Here is a 25,091-nt window from a genome sequence, read left to right as displayed (position 1 = left end):
TCAGTATTAAAAATTACTGAGATATTATAAATTTTTAATATTAAAATTTGAAATCCAATGTGTAATTTATATTTATGACATATAACAAGTCAGATTAACCATGATTTATATGCTCATAGCCACTATGACTAGTGGCTATAGTATTGGATAGTGCGGCCCATGCATGTGTTCTCCCTTGCCTTCCTATCTCTCCTCAACCTTTACCCCTTACTTGCCCCAACACACTCTTTCTCTCTCCATCTCCCTCTTTATCTCCTTTCTCTGTAAACACATATGGATGCACCTGCATACACACATGTTTACACATATACATAAGTTCTTACATAATTGTTGTCTGTATTCACATGGTTGTATTTCTAAATCATTTAAGGGTAAGTTGCATAGTCATGGCCTTTTACCTCTGAATGCCTCGGTATATGTTTGCTAATAGGAATATTGTTTTATGTATTCATAGTAATTATCCATTTCTATAAAATTAACATTGATACAGTACTTTATTATTCAGTTCATTTATTTATTATCTATTTTTTTCTTAATATTAGTCATACTTCAATATTGCACCCCTCTCCAGTTCAGGATCTAGTCCTGGTCACTTGTGGTGTCTCTTTAGCCTCCTTTAATCTGGAACATTTCTACAGCCTTTATTTTATTGTGATATTTGCTAAGGATATAGTTCCCCTCACCACATACACTTTTTCAAGCATATTACTCCTTCATTTAGGTTTGTCTAATGTAGATCTAGGCTTTTGATGTTCTTTGCTACTTAATATACTGCCTTCAGAGTGTCAAGTAAATATTTTTTGATTCAGTTAAGAACTTTTCATGACAAAAATGTATCATAAAACTTGTCTTAAGTAATCTCCTAAACAGTGTATTCTTGGTTCCATGTGAATTGTTTGTATGACCCAAAATGCTGTAGGGTGCCAGTTCTTAATAATGGAATTGTCAGTGGGGACACAATCAGATAAAATGCTGGAGAGGAAATTTTAGAGCTTTCAATTGAGAGTAAAGAAATTTGCTAAATGAGATTGTGGGTTGGCCATTTAGTAAATTGGACTGACAGAGAGGGAAGGCTGGTTCAGTTGTAGTCAGAAATTGAATCAGACTAAAACCTACTCTCTTAGGTTCATGTTAACCCTGAGCAATCTCATACCCTCCCTCAGTTTTTTCTCTTTCTCCCTATATTGCCCTGTTTATTTCAGATGCTTTTTATGCTGAATTCTTCCATTTATCTACTTCTCCTTTTAATGCTGGTGGAGCACTGAATCCTGTTCAAAAATAATGTTCACAGATATGCTTTGTACTTCAGCCTTTTGTGTGTATGTGTGTGGTAGGAGGAATTGAACCCATTGCATATGTTAGACAAACACTCTACCACATTCCCTGCCCTATACCCAAACCTTTTGCAATGAAAACTAAAATCAGTAGTTATTTTGTGCCAGCTTTTTTCCAGAAAACAACTTTTTCCTTTAGTCAACATTGATTACTTGAAGAAGCAGCTTGTGGAAAGCTGTTTTGTAAGGCTGAACCACATTTTCTTTGACCGTGGTTATCACCTATTGTCTTCTTTACCAGTCTGTTTCGAAGGAATCTAGTCAAGGTGCAGATGAGGAAGCAGTGTAATCTATGGCCTGCATGTCACAATCAAGGATCTTGGCAGGCTACACCTCTGCTTCTTGTTTTTTTTTTTTTTGCACCAGGGATTGAACCCAGGAACACTTAGCCACTGAGCCACATACCCAGCCCTTTTCCTCTTTTTTTCAATATATTTTATTTAGAGACAGGGTCTCTCTAAGTAGCTTAGGGCCTTGCTAAATTGCTGAGGGTAGCTTTGAACTTGTGATCCTCCTATCTTAGCCTCCTGAGCCTCTGAGATTATAGGCATGCACCACCATGCCCGGTTGCTTCTTGCTTTAATTAGAAATAGATATTTGGCTTTTGGGCTTTCATTTCTCCTGTGGTCTTATGGAGGTAGAGTTTCCTTTTTTTATTATGATTTTTAATATTGAGATTTGATAATAGACCATTGGTATTTAGTTTTTTGTTAGAAATGATGCTAGTAATATGTGTTCTCATTATTCAGTTTGTTCTGGCATGACTTGAATCCTATTCCATGTTCCTTTATTCCTCAGATCTTGATCATATTTTTGAGCAGTTACTGCTATGTTAGCAGTATAGCTACCAGGAAGAACTAAAGGTCATTCTTTCAAGTACAGTGGGCTCATGAGCTAGTCTTTGAACTCTACTGTTAGAAGACCTCCAAACTGGTGTGGTATGGTTGCATATGCCTGTAATCTCAGTTGCTTGGGAGGCTTAGGCAGGAAGATCATGAGTTCAAAGCCTTAGCAACTTAGTGAGATCCTGTCTTTAAATAAAATACAAAAAATGGGGATTGGCTCAGTGGTGAAGCCTCCCTGGGTTCATTCTCTCATACAAAAAATAACAATAATAATAAGGTCTCCAAACTCTCTCTGTCTGGCACATAAGAGACTCTATGTACCTCATCTATACAGAGGGCTACACCAAGACTGGGATTTTACTCAAGGTAGCGTCAGGAACCAGGCCGCCTGTGGTTTCTGTGACTGCCTTAGATAAATAAATCAGTCACATAAGACATTCTTTTTAATATCAGAACATTTGTTCAAGTTTTAAAATTATTTCTTACAGGGTAACCAATTAGCCTATGGCATGATAAAAAGATTTTCTCTAAGCTTAAGTGATGAAAAAGCTTTACACACAAAGAGATCTTTTACAGCCTTATTTATGATTGCAGAAAATGAGTAGGAAAATCTATCCAGTTATGAGGGAATAAAATTATGGTAAGTCTACACAATTATTATGCAGGCATTTAAATACGTTTCAAACTGTTTTTATTGATTGGAGAAATGCTTAAAATATTTAAAAATATATGAAATTATATATGTAGTAGGTTCACAATTATGCAGAAAACATAGAAAAGTTAATGGAAGAAAATATATTAAAATATGGGCTAGGAATGTAACTCGGTGGTAAAGCATGTGCTTGGCATGTGAGGCCCTGGGTTCTATTGCCAGTATTGAAGAAGAAAAAAAGAAAGGGAAGAATGGAGGGAAGATTAGGGAGGGAGAAAAAGGGGGAGAGAGAGAGAGAGAGAGAGAGAAAGAAAGATAATATACATATATTATTAGACCCACAAATGGCATATTTCTTTCTACTTTTCATTTTTCTAAAATTTCAAAAAATATGTTAAATTGCTTTTATAACTAAATCAACTTTATTTTATTTTTATTTCCAATTAAGAAAATCCTTTTTATAGTCCATGGGCCTTTTTTTTTTTTTTTTTTTTTACATTTACTAGGCCATGAATTCATAGGGAATAGGTTTCAGCAGCTCATGCTCCTTTCCATTTGTTCTCACAAAATGTGCTTCTTTGGGTGGAGCAGGCTGGTGCTTCAGCTGAACCCAGGTACCTTTCTCTCTGGCTTCCTTCTTTTTCTGATCATTTTCCTTCACATTTTTCAGGAAGCTGCCTCAGCTCGTAGAGTGCTTAATATGCTTAATATGCACATTAATTCTCTTGGCAAGAATCTTGTCATTAACTTGCTTATTCACAACAATGCCAATAGCATGCTGATTAACATTGTAGACTCTCCCAGTTTTGTCATGATAGCATTTATGGGCATTCCTTTTTGAACAGTAGCCATTCTCTTAATGTCTGCATTATTAACCTTCTTGTAGATTCACATATATGTGGCCAAAGAAACAACTCCCATGTTTTTCAAAAGTCCTAGAGAACATATATCAGGTTCCAGTTCCTCTCTTCTTTCCTTTGCTTTACATTTCGTCTTTTTTGGCGAATTACTGGAAGATGGTGGTTCCTGTCAAAAGGTCAACTTTATTTTAAAAGTACTTTTCCATAATATGCTTTAACTTTAAAATGTCTGTAGGTATAACTTACTGCAGGGGAGACATGGATGGTGGTTGAGTCATTGAGTTGAGATACTAATTTGCTGCTTGCTACAGAGTTCAAAGCAGTGAGTTCAAGTCCTGGTTCTCCTAATTATATAGCTCTGGAACTACTCTAAATCTTTTTTCTTTCTGGAAAATTGATATAACTAAATTCAAATTCTAACTCTTGATTAGTTATGTCCTATTAACTCTCTTATTTTGGATTCATCACTGTATAAGCAGAAAATAACATCTACCTCACAAGGTTGGTGTGAGGCTTAAATGGAGATGTTTTTTGATCCATAAAGTATGATATATATGGAAAGAGATCCTGGTAAATGAATTTTCAGGCTAATGTAACTAAAGGTATTGCCTATATCTTGAGTTCATAAGAAATGATTACCCTGGGGCCAGAAATGTAGCTCATTGGCAGAGTGCTCATGTAGTATGTGTGAAGCTCTCAAAAAAACAAAAGTAAAACACGACCTTGATTGACATGATGTTATGTATTTCATATTTCCCAATCAGAGAGGACCAGGTAAACTTCCGTGGATTCATGAGAACTTTGGCTCATTTCCGACCCATTGAGGACAATGAAAAGAGCAAAGATGTGAATGGACCAGAACCACTCAACAGCCGAAGCAACAAACTGCACTGTAAGGAGCTAAAGTCATCTGACTTAAAATATTTGCTTTACATTTCTTACAAATCATGTATTTACATCTTCATTCATTGAATAACATTTACAAGAACAAACTCAGTGCTTAGACCCTGGAGCTAAACTGACTGAGTTTGAGTCCTAGCTATACCTCTTTTTGGCCTTGGAGGTCTTGGCATATTAAGATCTTTAGGCCTATTTCCTCTTCTGTAAAGTGTGATATTATGGGATTCTGCATGGGGTTGTTGTAAAGATTAAAGGAGTTAATAATGTATGTCAAGTATTTCAAATAGTGCTTTATATATACTAATTACTCAATAAGTGTTATTTGCTGTGTTGCTGTTATTGTTTATGTGTATGGTACTGGGGAACTAACCCAGGACTTCCCACATGCTAAGCAGGCAATCTACCATTGAGTTGCATCCCCAGCCCACCTGCTGCTTGCCGCTATTGTTATTATTATAATTCACTGAGTGCCTACTGCGTGCCAGGTACTCTAGTAAGTCCTAGAGTGACAGTTGTGAGCAAGACCCATGCCCTACCTACCTATGGTAGACAATCCTCTACCCATCATAGAATTTGATAGATACCAGATGTGATGTAAGTTAGTGCAAGATTTAATTTTTGTTCCCATGCCTCTTGCCTCCTTTCCTTGGATACTTTAAAATTCCCTTCTGCCATTATTTATTCGTGTTATATTGCTCAATCCCTTGCAACACTTCTCTAAGAAGTTGAAATTGAATTTCTCTTTTCTTTCAACACAAGTCGAAACTGAAATTATATGAAACTGATTGAACTCAACCTTCTCTTACAAGGAAAATAAATATATATATATAAATTACAAACTGTAATGTCACATTTATATGCATTTGAAAAAATGACACATGAGACTTAAAATTTTAGTTTGTGGCCTTTGGGTTATTTCCCCAGATCTTCCCAGGCAGAGAAGTATAAATTCACTCTCTTGATAAATGAGGTATAGAGTTTGAGAAGCACTGAAATGAATCTTTCTTATTTAGGACAGGAAAGATTTCTGAACAAAAATGGTAACATATTATTTAGCCTTTGGTAGGAGATTACATTCCCAAAAAGGTGGAAAATTTAGTACAAACAAAATCAAATACAGGAAAAAAAATAGAACTCTAATGAATTATCTTCAAATTTTTTATACTTTGTTAATGGATTCCAATTTCTTCTCTCAAGACTAAATACTATTTGAGGCAAAAAATTGTATCTATAGTTTGATTAGCATTTTAGCATATATTTACTAAATGCTTGACTGACTTTGACGTTAATATGGTAGAAAATTTTTTTTTAAATTTTTAGTTGTTGGTGAATCTTTATTTGTATGTGGTGCTGAGAATTAAACCTGGTGCGTCAGGCATGCTAGGCAAGCACGCTACCACTCAGCCACAACCCCAGCCCCAATATGGTAGAAATTTTTGTTTTTTTATATCAGAGATTGAACCCAGAGTGCTTAACCACTGAGCAATATTCCCAGCCCTTTTTATTTTTTATTTTGAACCAGTTAGGGCCTTGCTAAATTGCTGAGGCTGGCTTTGAACTTACAATCCTCCTGCCTTAGCCTCCTGAGCTGCTGGGATTGCAGGCCTGTGCCACTGCACCCAACAGATATTTTCTTGTAATGTTACAAGAGTTGATCAATAATTGAAGTGCTGGGCGAAGTGGCACAGGCCTGCAATCCCAGCCGCTAAGGAGGCTGAGGCAGGAGGATCACGAGTTCAAAGCCAGCCTCAGCAGTGGGGAAGCCCTAAGCAAGGTACTAAGCAATTCAGTGAGACCCTGTCTGTAAATAAAATACAAAATAGGGCTTTGGCTGTGGCTTAGGGGTTAAGTGCCTCTGAGTTAAATCCCTGGTTCCAAAAAAGAAAAAAGAAAAAATCAGCTATACAAGATAATAAATAGAAGGAAATACCAATTTTAGTAGAAGCTTTAAGGAAAACATAGGCCATTTTTCCTTTCATATTCACATACTCCTTTGTCTGTGGATCCTGGGTTAAGCAATGTTCTCAGGCTGGGAATGTAGCTCAGTGGTAGAGTACTTGCTTATCATACAGCACCATAAAAAAAGAAGGAAAAAAAAAAAGAAGAAATGATCTACAAGAACCCTTCTGTTCTCAAACAGGGAATTATTGTTTCCTTATAGCAGCTTTTCTTTTCTTTTTTAATATTTTTAATTGTAGATGAACACAATACCTTTATTTTAATCTTTATATGTTGCTGAAGATCAAACCAGTGCCTCACAGGTGCTAGGCAAGTGCTCTACCACTGAGCCACAACCCCAGCCCCATAACAATTTTTTTTATAGCAGCTCTAACCATACATAAGCATCTTTCTTTTTTTTAATATGTATTTTTTTAGTTGTAGGTGGACACAATACCTTTATTTTATTTTTATGTGGTGCTGAGGATTGAACCCAGTGCTTCATGTGTGCCAGGCAAGCACTCTACCACTGAGTCACAGCCCCTACCCCATAAGCATCTCTTTTTAAAAAAAATTTTTTCTTGAGTGCCAGGAGCAGTGGCACATGCCTATAATCCCAGTGGCTTGGGAGGCTGAGGCAAAAGGATCACAAATTCAAAGCCAGCCTCAGCAATTTAGCAATGCCCTAAGCAACTTAGTGAGTCCCTTTCTCAAAAAAAAAAAAAATTTAAAAAGGGCTGTGGAGGGGCTGGGGTTGTGGCTCAGAGGTAGAGTGCTCTCCTAGCATGCGTCAGGCTCTGGGTTCAATCTTCAGCGTCACATAAAAATAAAATAGAGTTATTGTGTCAACTTACAACTAAAACATAAGTATTTTAAAAAGGGGAGCCTGTGGATGTGGCTCAGTGGTTAAGCATTCCTAGATTTAATCCCTTGTACCAAAAAAATTTTTTTAAAACTTCTTCCTCGGACCAGGCACATGATACATGCCTATAATCCCAGTGATTCAGCAGGCCAAGGCAGGAGGATAGCAAATTCGAGGCCAGCCTCAGCAATTTAACAGGTGCCTAGCACCTGTGAGGCACTGGTTTGATCTTCAGCAACATATAAAGCAATTTAACAAGGCCCTAAGAAACTTAGTGAGATCCTGTCTCAAAATTTAAAAATAAAAAGGACCAGGGATGTGGTTTAGTGGTAAAGCAACCCTGGGTTCAATCTTCAATACAAAAAAAAAAAAAAAAAATCTCCCTTCCAGTAAGGCCTGTAGTCCCAGATGCTCAGGAGACTGAGGCAGGAATATTGCTGGAGCCCTGCAGTTTGAGCTCTGCCATTTTACACCAGCCCAGACAACATAACAAGACCTCATCTCAAAAACAAAATGAAAAAAACTTCCCTTTTTTTTTTTGAACTGAAAGTGTCTCCCTGATCCTCATTGCATAAATTTTCTACATGATAGGCTTTTATGTATTTGGAAATAAATCTCTAAACCCAGTATTTCTTTCTTTCGGCTTTATGCCAGTTCTTTTAATATCCTCCTTGTGGGGTAAAGGGGATTTTATTGGATATAGAGTTTTATTTAGATTTGCAAGTTGAAACAGTACTGGAGATTGGTTTTACAACAATGTGAATATACTTAAAATTACTGAACTATAAACTTAAAAATGATAAAAAATTTTATGTTTATTACCACAACAAAATAACTGTGCCCTCAAACTTCTAGCTGCTTTCTTATAAATGTGCTGTAGCATTATCTCTGGGATCCAAAATGAAATATTGTTCCCAAGATGTGTTCTTATTAGCATACAGGTAGATTACAACTATTCTTTTTTATTTTTAGCATTCTTTTTTTATAATTTTTAAATATTTATTTTTTAGTTGGACACAATATCTTTATTTGTTTATTTTCATTTGGTCCTGAGGATTGAACCCAGGGCCTCACATGTGCTAGGCGAGCGCTCTACCGCTGAGCCACAACCCCAGCCCCATTCTTTTTTTTTTTAATCTTTATTTTATTTATCTATTTATTTATTTATTTTTAAATATTTTTTGGTGTTGATGGACCTTTATTTTATTCATTTATTTATATGTGGTGCTGAGAATTGAACCCACTGCCTCACACATGCTAGGCAAGCATTCTACCACTGAGCCACAACCCCAACCCCATATTACAATTATTCTTGTTCTAATGTTGTGCTATTGTTGCCATAGCCTGATAGTTTATTGCTTTGGGGTGAGGGTAGAGGTGCTACAAGGTAGACAGGCAGCATGTGTGGTGGCATCATTTTAGATTTGCCTATAGATAGTGTTTATATGTGTTGTTAGACCCAAGTGCAGCACTTTGGTTTATCCCCCTACCTTTTATTTTGTTAGATTTAGTCCAGACATTTGTGGCCTGTCAAAATCCTTTTTGGTTCTGAGTATGAGTCTTTATTTATTTATTTTCTTGTGGTGTTGGACCTTGAATCCAGAGTCTCACAAATGCTAGGGAAGAACTCTACTACTAAGCCACATCCCCAGCAACCTGAGCATTGAGTCTTTAGTATTCACTATGCCTCCGAGTTTCCACTCAACCAGAATATCAGCTATTTGATTATTACAGCTTCAGTGAAAAGTCATGATGAAAACAAGAAGAAGCTGAAAGAGCCCTGTATCATAATACTGGCTACTTCTTTCTTTTGTAACATAAATTCCTGTCTTTGGATTTTCTAACCATTGTATACAATAGAGTAACAAGGTAGCCCTTATTAAATATCATCCTGAAATCTATTTAATTTTTATGGTTTTTTTGTACATTTTTATGTCTTTATTGAAGATTGATCCAAGCGATACTTTACCACTTTTTATTTTTTATTTTGACACAGGATCTCTCTTAGTTGCTTAGGGCCTCACTAAATCCAAAAGACAGGAATTTGTGTCACAAAAGAAAGAAGTAGCCAGTATTAAGATACAGGGCTCTTTCAGCTTCTTCTTGTTTTCATTATGACTTTTCATTGAAGCTTAATCAAATTTAAGGCTTGCCTTCTGCTTGAACCTCCTATTTGCTGTAATTGCAGGCCTGAGCTACTATACCTGGTCTGACATCTATTTTATATCAACAAACCCCGTGAAGAAATATGCAAAGAGAACCATATGAATGGATTTCTCTTTTGTTTTTACTTTCTTTTTGGAGAGACACGGAAGTAGGGGTCTTGTATTGCCCAGCTGAGTGTTGCTGTGGCTGAGTTGGCCTCCCAACTCCTGAGCTCAAGTGATCCTCCTGCCTCAGCCCCTTAGTAACTGGAACTATAGGCTCTTGCCACCATACCTGGTAGATTTTTAATTTTTATTTTGGAATCATTAGATTCACGGGAAATTGAAAAATATGGGTAGGAAGATTCCATATACCGTACACTCAGGTTGACTTAGCTATAACATCTTACTTAATAATCATGTAACAGGAAAATTTGGAAATTAACATTGATACAATCCGCGAGCTTATTCACATTAGACCAAGGAAGTGTGTGTGTATAAATGAGAGAGAGAAGGGGAGAAGTTGTATACCATTTTATCACCTATATAGCTTCATGTAACCACTTCCACATTTAAGATACAGTACCACAAGACTAACTTGTACTCCTTTATAGCCACACCTTCACACTCCCTCTCCTATCCTCAATTCTTCATTCTTGGGTCAAGTGTAGTGGTGCATGCCTCTAATCCCAGTGGCTCAGGAAACTGAGGCAGGAGGATCCGGAGTTCAAAGCCAGCCTCAGCAAAGAGCAAGGTTCTAAACAACTCAATGAGACCCTATCTCTAAATGAAATACAAAATAGGGCTGGGGATGTGGCTGAGTGTCCCTGAGTTCAATCCCTGGTACCCCCCGCCCCCCCAAAAAAAGTCCTTAATCCTTGGCAACCACTAATTTATCCCAACTCTATAGCTTGGGGGATTGGGGGGAAGCAGACTGGGAGTTTAACCAGGGGGCTCATACTACTAAGAGCTACATCCCCAGCCCTTTTTATTTTTTTATTTTGAGATAAGGTCTCACTAAGTTACTTAGAGCCTCGATAAGTTGCTGAGACTGGCTTTGAACTTGCAATCCTTTTGCTACAGCCTCTGAGTCGCTGAGATTACAGGTGTGTGTCACCATGCCTGACTTCTTGCATTTTTTCAATAATTCATTCCATTTTGTTGGATTTGTTTATTTCATGGTTTGGTTGTACCAATTTGTTTAGTCACTCACATATTGAAGGGCATTTTGATTGTTTCCAGTTTGGGGCTAGTACAAATAAAGCTGTTTTAAACATTCATGGTACAGTCACTTTGGGAAAGTTTGGCAGTTTAAAGAACTACATATATATCAGGTGCAGTGGTTCATGCCTATAATTCCAGCAGCTCAAGAGGCTGAGACAGGAGCATTGGGAATTCAAAGCCAGCCTCAGCAAAAACAAGGTACTAAGCAACTCAGTAAGACCCTGTCTTTAAATAAAATATAAAATAGGACTGGAGATATGACTCAGTGGTAAAGTGCCCCTAAGTTCAATTCCCAATACTCTGCCGCAAAAAACACTAAATATGCAACTACCATTATCAGAAGGTACATTCCTAGGCATTTAAAAAAATTTTTTTTAGTTGTAGATGAACACAATATCTTTATTTTATTTATTTATTTTTATGTGGTGAGGAGGATTGAACCCAGTGCCTCACAAGTGCTAGGCAAGCGCTCTACCACTGAGCCATAACCTCATCCCAGCCCCCATTTCTAGGCATTTAATCTAGATAATGAAAACATGATCATGCAAAAATCTGTATGTGAAAATTTATAGCAGCTTTATATATTGCTCAGCCCTAAAAAGGAATGAACTATTGATACATATAAGTATTGATACACACAATGATGACTCTACAGAGAATTATACTAAGTAAAAAAAAAATCCTAAAAGGTTATATTTGTTTGATTGTATGTATTTAATATTTTTGAAATGCCAAAATTTAGAAATTTTGCTAATTGTGATTTTTAAAAAATTTCAGCCATTCTAATAGGTATGTAGTGGTAGTTCATTGTGGTTTTATGTTAACATCTTATGTGCTTGTCAAATGTCTAATCATGTCCTTTGCCCATGGTCTAATTGAATTGTTTTTTTTTTTTTTTTTAGTGTTAGGTTGGAAAGTTCTTTATGCTAAATACGTGTCCTTGATGGATATGTGGTTTGCAAATATTTTTTCTTCCCTGTCTATAGTTTGTTTTCACTTTCTTAACACGGACTTAAGCTGAGCAAGTGTTTTTAATTTTGATGAGACCCAGTTGATTTATTTTTCCTTTTATTGATTAATGGCATCTATAAAATGAGTATTTTTTTCCCCAAGTGCTCTCTCATCCCTAACCTGAGGATGATTTTTTTTTTTTTTTAATGAGGGCCTCATGTATGCCAGGCAAGTGTTGTAACACCGAACTGTATGGACCCCAACCTAAAAATTTTTTTCTTTTTAAATTTTGAGGCTTGTTGAGTTGCCCAGGCTGGCCTGGAACTTCTCATCCTCTTCTTTGGCCTCGCAAGATCTGAGATTATAGGAATGTGTCACTGTGCCCAGTGAGGACAGTTTTTTGTTTTTTTTTTTTTAGATGGACACAATACCTTTATTTTATTTATTATTATGTGATGTCTAGGACTGAACCCAGTGTCTCATATGTGCTAGGTGAGCACTTTACCACTAAGCCACAATCCCAGCCCCAAATACAGTATTTTTTGTGTGAGTGATTTTTTTTTTTTTTTTTCAGTGCAGGGGTAGAACCCAAGGCCTTATGTATGGTAGGCTAGTACTCTACCTTTGAGTTACAAATCCAGCCCTTATGTATTTTGCCTTAAGACATTCCTGTGTGAATTGGTGGTTCCATTCCAGGTTTTCCAAGGAATCTCCATACTGCTTTCCAGATTGCTTGCACCAATTTGCAGTCCCACCAGCAATGTATGAATGTGCATTTTTTCCCCCCATCCTCGACATCACTTATTGTTATTTGTATTCTTAATAGCTGCCATTCTGACTGGAGTGAGATGAAATCACAGTGTAGTTTCAACTTGCATTTCTCTAATTGCTAAAGATGTTGAACATTTTTTCCTATATTTGTTGATTGATTTTATATTCTGAGATTGTTCAGTTCCTTGGCCCATGTATTGATTGGGTTATTTGTTTTTTTGGTGTTAAGTTTTTTGAGTTTTTTATATATCCTAGAGATTAGTGCTCTATCTGATGTGCGTGATCCTCAGCCCTTTTTTATTTCTTATTTTAAGATAGGATCTTGCTAAATTGCCCAGGTTCACCTCAAACTTGTGATCCTCCTGCCTCAGCCTCCTGAGTAGTTGTAATTACAAGCCTGTGCCAACATTCCCTGCTATTTTTCTTTAAGGCTTACTTTCCCTTAGTATTTTCACCAACTCCACCAGAAAGTCACATCCACCTTACACTTTGTTCACCCAGTGTTATGAATGTATTATAGCACTTACTAGAGTGAGCAGTGTGTATTGCTGTATTCTACTAGATAATGAGTTCTCAAGTCAGGATCTAAATCCATGGATCTTAATATCTCTAGAACAGTGCATTTGGGCATTTTAGTATTGGCACTTCCCTATTGAAAAGCATAAATATTCATGGCTTATTTGACATGATTTAAAATCATTGTAAATTTATCTATGTGACAAGATAATCACCTCCTAAATGTGAAATTCTCACAGTTCCTACATAATCACCCAGTGTTGTTATACTTTACACAATAGCTCTTCAAAAACAGAATGTTTTTTTCTCTCCTAAATTCTCTCTCTTATATGAACACAAGTAAAGTTCTCATCTATTCTACTTTCTAGAAAACTCATCTATTATTTAGGAGAGAGAAACATGAAACAACCTGGAGACCATCAGAGCCTTGGTGTTTTTATTTGAAACTTCTTGACCTGTAGAATTCCCAAATGGTAGGGAATTACTTGAAATTTGGCACAAATTTATCAAAGAGAATATATTCCCAGAGCAACAATTTATTTTCCATATTTTTATTTGTGCATTGTAGTTGTATATAATGGTAGAATTTGTTGTTACATATTTATACATGCATACAGTGTCACAATATAATTTGGCCAATGTCATTCCCTAGTATTTCCTCTTCCCCTCCACTCCTCTCTCTCTTGGTCCCTTTCCTCTTCTCTACTGATTTTCCTTTGATTTTTATGAGTTCTCACCACCTTTCTCATCCTTTTTCCTGTCTGACTTCTATAAAAGAAACAAGCCCCTTAATCTTTGAATTTGGCTTATTTTGCTTGACATAATGTTCTCAAGTTTCATCCATTTTCCTGCAAATGACATAATTGTATTTTTCTTTATGGCTGAATAAAACTCCATTGTGTGTGTGTGTGTGTGTGTGTGTGTGTGTGTGTGTGTGTGTGTATGTGTATGTGTATACATATATACATAGCACAATTTATTTATCCATTCATCCATTTATGGACACCTAAGCTGGTTCCATAGTTTGGCTATTTTGAACTGTGCTGGTATAAACATGGGTATGTTTGTATTTCTATGCTATGATGACTTTAATTATTTTTTAAAAAATATTTTATTAATTGTTGGTGGACCTTTATTTTTATATGGTGCTGAGAATTGGAACCCAGTGCCTCACACATGCTAGGCAAGCACTCTACCACTGAGGCAGAACACCAGTCCTGATGACTTTAATTCTTTAAGATAAACATCCAGGAGTGGTATAGCTGAGTTATATGGTAATTCCATTCCTAGTCTTGTGAGGAAACTCTGTACTGATTTCTATAGTGGTTGTACTAATTTATAATCCCACCAACAGTGTAAAAGTGTTCCTTTTACTCTATATTCTCTCCAGCATTTACTGTTGTTTGTATTCCTTTTTTTTTTTTTTTAAATTTCTGTGTGTGTGGTGCTAGAGATTGAACCCAGGACCTTGTACATGCAAGGCAAGCACTCTACCAACTGAGCTATGTCCCCAGCTGATTGATTGTATTCTTGATGGCTGCCATTCTGATCAGAGTAAGATGAAATCTCAGTGTAGTTTTGATTTGCATTTTGCTAATTGCTAATGATGAACAATTTTTCATATATTTTTTTGGTCATTTGTATTTCTTCTTTTGAGAAATATTTGTTTAATTCATTTGTCCACTTATTAATTGAGTCATTTAATTTTTTTTTAAGAATTTTTTAATATTTATTTTCTAGTTTTTTTCGGCAGACACAACATCTTTGTTGGTATGTGGTGCTGAGGATCGAACCCGGGCCGCACGCATGCCAGGCGAGCGCACTACTGCTTGAGCCACATCCCCAGCCCCTCATTTAATTTTTTGATGTAAAGATTTTTGAGTCCTTATATATTCTAGTTATTAATCCTCTGTCAGTAACTAGCAGATTTTCTCCTACTCTTTAAGTTCTCTTTTTACATTCTTGTTTCCTTTCTTTTGCAGAAGATTTTAAATTTGATGTCATTTTATTTACTAACTCTTGACATTATTTACTGAGCTTTAGGAGTCCTTCTGAGAAAGTTGTTGCCTGTGCCTAAATATTGGAGTACTGACCCTATGTTTTCTTCCAGGAATTGAATAGTTTCTGATCTAATTCCTAGGTCTTTGACCCATTTTGAGTTGATTCTTCTGCAGGGCCCCAGAGCAACATTTATAGTCAGCTTTGTGGCTCTTATTGTTGGTTTCCTCTGAGTGGTGCACAGTGGAATTGATGGGTTGTGTGAAGTAGCCTAACTTACAGAACCCCTTAAGGGTTGTTTTTTGGTTTTGGTTTAGTTTTTGTTTTGTTTTTAGTACCAGTGATCAAACCCATGGTTGGTTAACTACCGAGCTACATTCCCAGCCCTTTTTATTTTGAGACAGTCTTGCTAAGTTGCTTAGGGCCTCACTAAGTTGCTCTCAAACTTGTGAATCCTTCTACCTCGGCCTCCTGAGTCGATGGGATTACACATGTGCACCAACCTTGCTCAGCTTTGCATGTTAGTTCCTTGAGAAGGAGCAAGACACTACAGAATTTCCACTAACTTCTTGTTTTTCCCAACCAGTTGCTTTTCGACTGTATGATTTGGATAAAGATGACAAGATCTCCCGTGATGAGCTGTTACAGGTATGTGGGAAAACTATGTGACAACTCAGTGTGACAGCTCACGTGTGACAAAATACTATGGCTCATATTTAAAGAGTTCAAAATTGTGGGTAATAATGAAATACCTGGGTGGTGATTCAGCACTGGGTCTTCCATAAGAGTTATAGATCGATACCATGCTAAATGACATTTTGAAAGGTCTGGACTACCTGCAATCAGAAAAGAAAATTCACCAAGACATAAAAGCTGCTAATGCCTTGCTCTCTGAACAAGAGGATAGTTGCCGCAGTCTGGCTGGGCACAAATCACGAGCCACTGAAGCAGGAACAAACTTTATTTTTTAACTGCAGGAAAAACCTCACACAGGCTCCTGGGGAATCCTCCTGACCAGCCAAGAGGCTCCTGCAGGAACCCCCAGCCGGAAATAGCTCCCCCGGAAATCCCTCCTCCTGCACTTCGCCAACCAAGGGGAACCCCAGGGGAATCCCTGTGAGAACTCAAAATAGCGCAGGAAGTCCAAAAATAGCGACAGAGGCAGATAATGCCTCGCCTGTCAATCAATACTGTTGGCAAAATGCCCAGGAGCCATACAGACTCGGCTGTGGCTCTCAGCAGATAGTAAACTTGCTAAATGAATAAAATAAAGGTCCAACAACAACTAAAAAAAAAAATACACACACACACACACACATATATATATACACACATATATAATTTTTTTTAAAGGCACTAACTAAGGGGTTGAGGTTGTGGCTCCGTGGTTGACCACTTTCCTAGCATGTGTGAGACACTGGGTTTGATTGTCAGAACACATGTAAATAAATAAAATAAAGGTCCATTGACAACTAAAAAAATATTAAAAAGCACTAACTAAATGTTTCCTAAGTGCTGACTGGCAGAGGTGAAATATGTGACATTGTGTACATCAAATAGTTCAGTTATGCAGGGCATAATAGCGCATGCCTGTAATCCCAGCAGCTCAGGAGGCTGAGGCAGGAGGATCTCAAGTTCAAAGCAAACCTCGGTAATTTAGCAAGACCTAAGCAACTTAGCGAGACCTTGTCTCCAAATAAAGTAGAAAAATGGGCTCTGGACATGGCACCCCTAGGCTCAATCCCTGGTACCAAAAAAAATAGTTCGGTTATTACCAAAACAGCTTGTTGGCAGTCAGATAATTCTGATGATACCTAGTAAATTCTGCTGATTTGTCTGTCCTTAAACTTAGCATAAGAATTACCAACTCTTGCTTGTGCCAGTGTACCTTGAGCTAATCATTCACTGCCCTTTGTTGTTCCCACAGACAAGTCCCTATTCCTTTACTATCGATGACTAACATTTCATGCTATTAGCATTGCAATTTATTGTTTTTGCCTTTTATAAATTCAGAAGGGGAGAAAATTACCCCTTGTTTTGAGTCTGAAAGACCATAGGCTAACACATTTAGGGATTTCCATGGGGAAATTTGTCCGTTTCAATATACACCTAAAAAGTAAATTGTTTCTACTCAGCCCTTAAAGTTAATCTGAATTCATCCATTATCTTGAGAAGACTTCCAAGTTGAAGATTACTTAGATCAGCTTAAGACCCATCCACAGTATTCCTACATTTCTACCTGAGCAGAAACCAAAACAACGAGGAGATCATGATAGTGTCCCTTGCTTTTGAGGTGGGAATATATTTCTTTGGTGAGAAGAGTTTACTTTTGTTACATTGCTACACATTGACTTCTAAGTTCTGAAATGTAATGGCACATTTTCATCCTTAAGCCCAAACCTGGTTGCAAGAAAGATATTTTTGGAGGAAGAGTTGATTTATTTACTGTTATTGGATAAGAAAGCCTGAAGAGGAAGTAGGAAAGAAACTATGTGGCCAGGGTTCTAGTCATGTTCGTGGATTGTTTAGGTTTAGACAACTAGTTTTATCCCAGCAAAAAGAGGATCTGACCATTTTGCTGAAATGAAAGAAGAAAACAAAGTTTATCTTTCTAGACACAGTAATTTCTAAAACATCTGGTAACTTGCAGTTCCTAGATACTTATTGAATGTTAAAAAAGTTGGGGCCGGGGAAGTGGCTCAAGCGATAGCGCGCTCGCCTGGCATGCGTGTGGCCCGGGTTCGATCCTCAGCACCACATACAAACAAAGATGTTGTGTCCCCTGAAAACTAAAAAATAAATAAATAAATATTTTAAAAAAAAAAAGTATGTACTGAATTTACCCTCAAGAATGGCTGATTTGTTGTCATCCTCCTCCTCTTCCTCCTCCTCCTCCTCCTTCTTCTCCTCCTCCTCCTCTTTCTTCTCCTTCTCCTCCTCCTCCTCCTTTCTTCTTCTTTCTTCTTTCTTCTCCTTCTCCTTCTCCTTCTTTCTCCTTCTCCTTCTCCTTCTCCTTCTCCACCTAGTGGCACTTTACCACTGAGCTACATCCTCAGCCCTTTTCATTTTTATTTTGAGACAGGGTCTTGCTAAGTTGCTAAGGCTGGCTTTGAACTTGAGATCCTCCTGCCTCAGCCTCCAGAGACACTAGAATTCCAAGCATGCCCCTGGCTGGGCATGTGTTCTTAGTATGATTCTTGTAGAATGTCCTGGTTGAACTTTTGGGGGCCAGTTATATATTAATTATCTTGATTTTTGGTGATGGTGTCAGAGGTGTGTACATGTATACAAAGACTCATCAGCACATTTTAAATATGTACCATTTACATCATTTATACTTCAATAAAGACTCATTTTATGAGGCTAGCATAACTTTGACATGAAAACTTTAATAAAGACAGTACAAGGGCTGGGGATGTGGCTCAAGCAGTAGCATGCTCGCCTGGCATGGGTGGGGTGCTGAGTTTGATCCTCTGCACCACATAAAAATAAAATAAAGATGTTGTGTCCACCTAAAACTAAAAAATAAATATTAAAAATTCCCTCTCTCTCTCAAAAAAAAAAAGTCAGTACAAGAAAAAATTATAGCCCAACCTTTTTTATTCACTTATATATAAAAATCCAAAACAAAATATTATCACACAGAATCCAGCAATGTTATTATATCCAAAGCAAGTTTGCACTAGGAATTCAGAGTTGATTTAAAATTAGAATGGGCTGGGGATGTGGCTCAAGCGGTAGCGCGCTCGCCTGGCATGCGTGCGGCCTGGGGTTCGATCCTCAGCACCACATACCAACAAAGATGTTGTGTCCGCCAAGAACTAAGAAATAAATATTAAAAATTATCTCTCTCCTCTCTCACTCTCTCTTTAAAATAAATAAATAAAATTAGAAAATAGTTATAACCATGTGAACAGATTAAAGAAGAGAATCTAATCTAATGGTCTTCTCCATTGAAGAAAGCATTTGATAAAATTCATCCACCTATTCATGATTTTTTCAAGTCTTATAAAAGCAGAAATAAAAGGAAGTTTCCTTTCTGTTTTATTTTTTTGTTTTGTTTTTTCCATCATCCCCAAATCCTTCAACCCCAGTATCAAATCCAGTACCATGTGCATGCTAGGCTCTACCACCACATTATATCCCTGGCCCGGGAAGTTTTCTAAAATTAATATAGGGTATATATATAACCCTCCCCAAACATTGATAATAATAATAGTAAAGTTCTCATTTGCTAATAATCTTCCCACTGGAACAATAAGTGGCAGCCAGGATAGGTGAAAGGAACATTGACTGGCCTATGAGCAGACAGCTCATGCCACTAGTTACTGAGATGGGGGGGGGGTCAAGATACTTCTGAGCCTTATTATCCTCATTACTGAACTAGACAAGGTGACTTTAAAACACACTCCTCCTGTCACATCCTGCCTATACATGCAACACACTAGTACATGCACAATCCAGTTCTACTATTATAAAAGTAAAATACCTTAGAAAATAATTGGTCTGAGATCTGAAGTTTGAGGATGGATTAATTTGCTTGATCTCTTGAAATTGGAGAAGATGGAAAATGGTTTGGCCCAAATAGTCTTTTCTAGCACTGTCCTTTTTTTTTTTAATACCTTTATTTTGTTTATTTATTTTTTATGTGGTGCTGAGGATCAAACCCAGTGCGTCACATGTGCGAGGCAAGCATTCTACCACTGAACCGCTGTCCTTTTTTTAATCCTTCAGTTGTGCATTTGTACCTAAATAATACAACTTCATAATTTTCAAGAATTGATTTGTAACCATGCAGTGGAGTCCATGAATTGATGACAGCTGAGGCAGGAGGATCACTGAGCCTAGGAGGTTGAGGTCAGCCTAGGCAACATAGTGAAACCCTGTCTACAAAACAAAACAATTAGTTTGAGAAGAAGAAGGGGAAAAAAAAGTGTGCTGGTTCTAATTAGTATCTCAGCTTTTTTTATTTTTTGAAAATTCTGTCATGTTCTTCATTTTGGTACGGGACATTGAACCCAGGGGCACTAAGCCACATCCCTAGCACTTTTTTATATTTTATTTAGAGAAAGTCTCCGTAAGTTGCTTAGGTCTCGCTAGTTGCTGAGGCTAGCTTTGAACTCGTGCATAAACCTCCTGCTCAGTTTCCCAGGCTGCTGGGATTACAGGCATGTGCCACTGTACCAGATCTGTCTTATACTTTTTTAAAAATATTTTTTTAGTTGTTGATGGACCTTTATTTTAATCATTTATTTACATGCAGTACTGAGAATCGAAGCCAGTGCCTCACACATGTGAGGCAAGCGCTCTACCTCTGAACCCCAACCCCAGCCCACTGTCCTATACTTTTAAAAAATCTATTTCATGAGGTTGGAGAAGGATGTAAAAGAGTAGGGGAAAGGAAGACCTCTCAACCATTGGACTAGAGGGGCTTCTTTCCTGTGAAAGAAAAACTCAGCTTTTCCCTTTTGAACGCAGAGGTGGCTGATTGCTGTGATGTGAAGCATCACAAAAGCTCCTTGTCTCCCATTTCACATGAAGCCTCAACCTTTGCATATTGTCTGAGTCACATTGTTAAAATTACATATTTTGTTTAGGGTATCAAATTTTTAAGTATATTCATACCCTAAAGATGTTAGAAGAATTGTGGGTGGTGGGTTTTTTGTTAAGTTTGAGATACATTTGATGAAACAGTGTTAAATTATCTTTGCTTGTTCTCATAGCCCTTTAATTGTGCTTGTTATTTTTCTAAGAAAGAATTTAGCATGTACCTCTTCAAGGAGCTTTACATTTCTTGGGCCATACCCTAGGAATACCTTGCTTAATGTTTAATACATCTCCTCAAAGAGGACAGCATTCAGGTGGGATTCCAAGAAAGCCCCACCAAACCAACTGACATGTTTGCCTCATGCAACAAAAAGTCTGAGAATAGGTTTTTGCTCATATAGTACCTAAATAATGTCTAAGAAACCTGGCTTCTGCCATAGACTTGCTGTAACATCCGTAGCATGTGATTCATCTCATAGCTCCAGGATGGCTACTGTACCACCAGACATCATATCTATATTATGGGTGGGAAAAATGAAGATTAGCAAAATGCAAAGGACTCTCCTTCAACAAGGCTTTGCTTTCCTATCTAGTGACCTTGCCAAAGAGTTCCGCTCACATTATTGTCCAAAATGGCCTAGATAACAAATTAGGATTTTAGCTTTCTAGCTGTTAAATTTGAGGGTATCAAAGGAAAAAGATAGGGTTTGGGAATTTAGCTCAGTGGCAGAGTGCTTGCCTAGCATGTGCAAAGCTCTGAGTTTAGTTCTTGCCTCTGAAGGAAAAAAGAAGAAAAAAAAAAAGAGGGGAGGGACTTAGTGATTTTACCTTAAATCTTAGTAAAAGAGTCCCTCTCACTCCCACATCCCCTATAATTCCTGGCTTTTGGTCTTGTAGGTGCTACGCATGATGGTTGGAGTGAATATCTCAGATGAGCAGCTGGGCAGCATTGCAGACAGGACCATCCAGGAGGCTGACCAGGATGGGGACAGTGCTATATCTTTCACAGAATTTGTTAAGGTCAGTCAATCACCTCTCGATTTGGAAATGTTAAATTCTATTACACAGGAGGTCTGGGGGACATTATTTAGAAAAGTGCTTAAAACTATTAGGATATTTATAACTATAATTGTTCTTTTGGTTTTTTTAACCCCAGGTTTTGGAGAAGGTGGATGTAGAACAGAAAATGAGCATCCGATTTCTTCACTAAAGGACAGAGACCAAACTGTTCCTTGCTTTCTAGTATTTAAGAACTGGAACTTAAGAGTCCTCCTGTCCACCAACCCCACCTCCACCCCTTCATTCTCCTTCTCCCAGAATACTACTGCTGTTGCATGACAACCCCAAATATGTTCTGTGTACACAAAACTGCCTTTGGTGTATAAACAGGGCATTACAGAATGGTACATCCAGTCTGTTTCTCTTCAGTATCCATCTACCAGTTCTCCATTTATAAATACCATGTTCCCCTGTTCTGCTGCTCAATGCCACACATCCATCCAGTTTGAGAAAGAGATGGAATCATGCCAAGAACCAGCCAGCAAAACTCTAACTGGATGCAGACTCCTTTCAGCGAGGTTTAGCATGCTCCTACTTCCTTCTTATATGTCCTTTGCTTCTTATTTCCCTGTCATACAACTTATCTCCACTTAGTCTTTCAGCCTTCCTGCTTTTTATTGAGCCTCAAAATTCCCTGTGTTACTGTTAACACCCCAAACTATGCCTGTTAAATGTATTTCTGACTTGGCAGGATAGTTCAGTGGTCTGGCAGTTTTTATCTACCTTCACTCTTAAATGAGTACCTAGGATGTTATCTTTCCAGGAGCTTTTTGGTAATCAACACTTCTCTTGAAAGAATGTGACCCTTTCCTGATCTTCTGCACTTCTCTGTCATCAAAGGGTGGAGATATCCTTCTTGGAAGCTGGCCTTGGTGAAAACATTTCATAGTTTGTGACGATATAGAGAAGAAATTGATAACTGAAAGGTGTAGAGCCACCTGTTTTGTGTGGCCTACTTGGATTGCTCTGCCTCTGCCCTCTGATTCTCGACTTATGTACCTACATGGCTTTTCCTATGAGTGCAGTGTTCACTATTCAGAAAATATTCATATGCCTATAGGTCTGCTTAGCTTTGGGACACTATTGCTAACAGAATAGCTGTTCTGACAGCATTCTTAGGGACCTTTTCATAACTTTTTGAACATGATGGCTGGGCATCTTATAAAACCTGCTACGTTTACATTCTGCAGCATGGTTTATGCCTCCTTGTTAGTGCACTGGAATGTTTTTCACTTCATGTTTCCACTTGACTGTTGTTATGGAAGTGCCTAACCTTTCCAAGTCCAAAATAGTTAAAGATGGTCCTCAGTGTTTTGAAGTTTTGCACAAAATTATTTATGAACTTTACAATTGGCAAATGTTAATGCTGGAATCCATATTCAATCCCAATACAGGTCTAAAGCATTGAATGTATTGTGTCATTAGCTGCCCGGTTGCATTATCTCCATAGCTCCTTGTACAGGCCACCACTGATCCCTTAAAAACAAGGGGTCTGACCCTGGTAAGACAATGTGAGGTGGCATTACAGGACTTTGAGTGAGTCAGAGCAACTTCTCTGCCAAAGTCAGCTTAATTAGACTTCATTGAATCTGGCCATTGCCATCCTATGTATGTTTGTGAGTCTATTCATTTATCTCCCTCGCCTCATGTTGAATTTATAATCCACCTGACTCATTGCTTGCTTGCTTGTTTCCTTGCTTCAGAAGGCTATTCAAGATGTGTTAACCAATCTTTAGGAAGGGAATTGCTAACAAATATTACTACAAAGGGATGGATAAAGGTGGGGAACAGGGGAGTGGCCAGGCTTGATGGCTCAAATATAAATGAATGAGAAATTCTTTAAGAAGTATCAGTTTTGTGATCAAGTGATGTAATATAGGAATTGTATAAAAGGAAAGAATTGTCTGTTACTGATCGCTAGAGAGGTACTTCAGAGTCTCCTTGATTTGCATTTTTAAAGTTCCTAAGATTATGGCTTCCCCACTCCTTTGGCTGTATAGCAAACTTTTAATCCACAGTTGTGCCTTATTGTCCTATTACGGTTGTATTCTTTGATCCATCAATAAATACTTGTGGTTAAAATAAAACAACTCAATTGATTTTGTCTGTGTTTTTCAAGAATTTTCTGTAATGCAGGCTCCTTCTTTACACAGGATGTTCCTTACTCAGGTCTTTGTCTAACTATGAATACAAGTATACTCTGCTGCTACCTGACATGTGAAGTAGAAGTAGAAGTATTCATCTAGGAGCTCACACTGTCTGCCTCTAGGCCCATTTTTTTTTTTTTTTTTTAGTTGTGGATGGATCTTTATTATTTATTTATTTATATGTGGTATTGAGAATCAAACCCAATGCCTCACATATGTTAAGCAAACGTCTACCACTGAGCTACAACTCCAGCCCATAGGACTAGTTTTGTTAGTCTTGGCCATTCCCATTTATTCCACTGAAGATTCAGTTTCTTTTCTGGTCTCTCTAGATGCAAGAAGGGAAGCTTATAAATGAGGAGATACTATGAAAAGCCAGATAGTCCTGTACACATTCTAGTATAGATAAAATAATCGTAAGCAGCCTATTAACCCTAAAGGTAATAGGATGTGAGTTTATATGATCTCAAGTCCTCAAGGTCTAAAATGTGCTGGCAATTATAGGCTTTTAGCTTCAGCATAATAGAAATTTACTTAAGTGAAAATCCCAGATAATAATAAAAAGAAAATTAAATGTTACTCTATGTAATTAGGATATACCTGGATCTTTGTACCACAAAACTATGTGTCCTGCTTGAGCTTAGTGAGTTCTCTTTTCCTCTGTACAGAAGTCATATCCTTTTCCTTATCACCTTAGAAACAGAAGTTGTTGGTGTGATAACATGGCTCAAAGGCTTAATAATCTAGGAACAGCTTTATGAATGGAAGAGAAAAGGCACTGTCATGATGTTGATTTTTTTTTAATATTTATTTATTTTTTAAGAAAGAGTGAGAGAGGAGAGAGAGAGAGAGAATTTTTTAATATTTATTTTTTAGTTCTCGGCGGACACAACATCTTTGTTGGTATGTGGTGCTGAGGATCGAACCCCAGGCCGCACGCATGCCAGGCGAGCGCTCTACCGCTCGAGCCACATCCCCAGCCCCCATGATGTTGAATTTTATGAACATTTTCCCATAATTGTCTTTGTCTCAAAGAAAACTTTGAATTTTAGCAAAATGAATATGCTAACTTTTAAGTGTACTTTGTGCTGTCTCTTCCTGGAAGATGGGGAAGTACAACCACAAACATGAAGTGACATAATCTGTGCCTGGGTGATCAGGGGCATTTTAAGTAGTTATCATTGAAAAGTCAGAGGGAAATATAGGAAAGAAAGAAGCCATAGCAAAGTGTACAAAAGGGGAAAAGGGTAGATTTCAGAAACAGTTTACTCTAATTTACATTATCCCTCAAGAGAATTTTAGAATCATTTCATAGTTTGTGAAGATATAGAGAAGAAATTGAT

The 25,091-nt window shown here is 37.5% G+C and overlaps 1 protein-coding gene and 1 pseudogene across 1 annotated transcript in view; one reads left to right on the top strand and one right to left on the bottom strand.

The window, feature by feature from the left end:
• Window positions 1-23,691, top strand: part of Chp1 (calcineurin like EF-hand protein 1) — a 48,284-nt gene extending 24,593 nt beyond the window's left edge. The window contains exons 4-7 of the mRNA XM_013359576.4: window positions 4,456-4,583; window positions 15,582-15,643; window positions 21,440-21,562; window positions 21,699-23,691. Coding sequence (XP_013215030.1) covers window positions 4,456-4,583; window positions 15,582-15,643; window positions 21,440-21,562; window positions 21,699-21,752 — 367 coding nt within the window. The 3' untranslated portion in view covers window positions 21,753-23,691. The remainder of the gene's footprint in view (window positions 1-4,455; window positions 4,584-15,581; window positions 15,644-21,439; window positions 21,563-21,698) is intronic.
• On the bottom strand, window positions 3,334-3,969 carry LOC101971650 (large ribosomal subunit protein eL21 pseudogene; annotated as a pseudogene).
• Window positions 23,692-25,091: the final 1,400 nt, after the last annotated feature.

This window comes from Ictidomys tridecemlineatus, chromosome 5, assembly GCF_052094955.1.
Source record: "Ictidomys tridecemlineatus isolate mIctTri1 chromosome 5, mIctTri1.hap1, whole genome shotgun sequence".
Classification (NCBI taxonomy): Eukaryota; Metazoa; Chordata; class Mammalia; order Rodentia; family Sciuridae; genus Ictidomys; species Ictidomys tridecemlineatus.
Note: the sequence above shows the minus strand (reverse complement) of the source record. Positions and strands in the feature narration are given on the sequence as shown.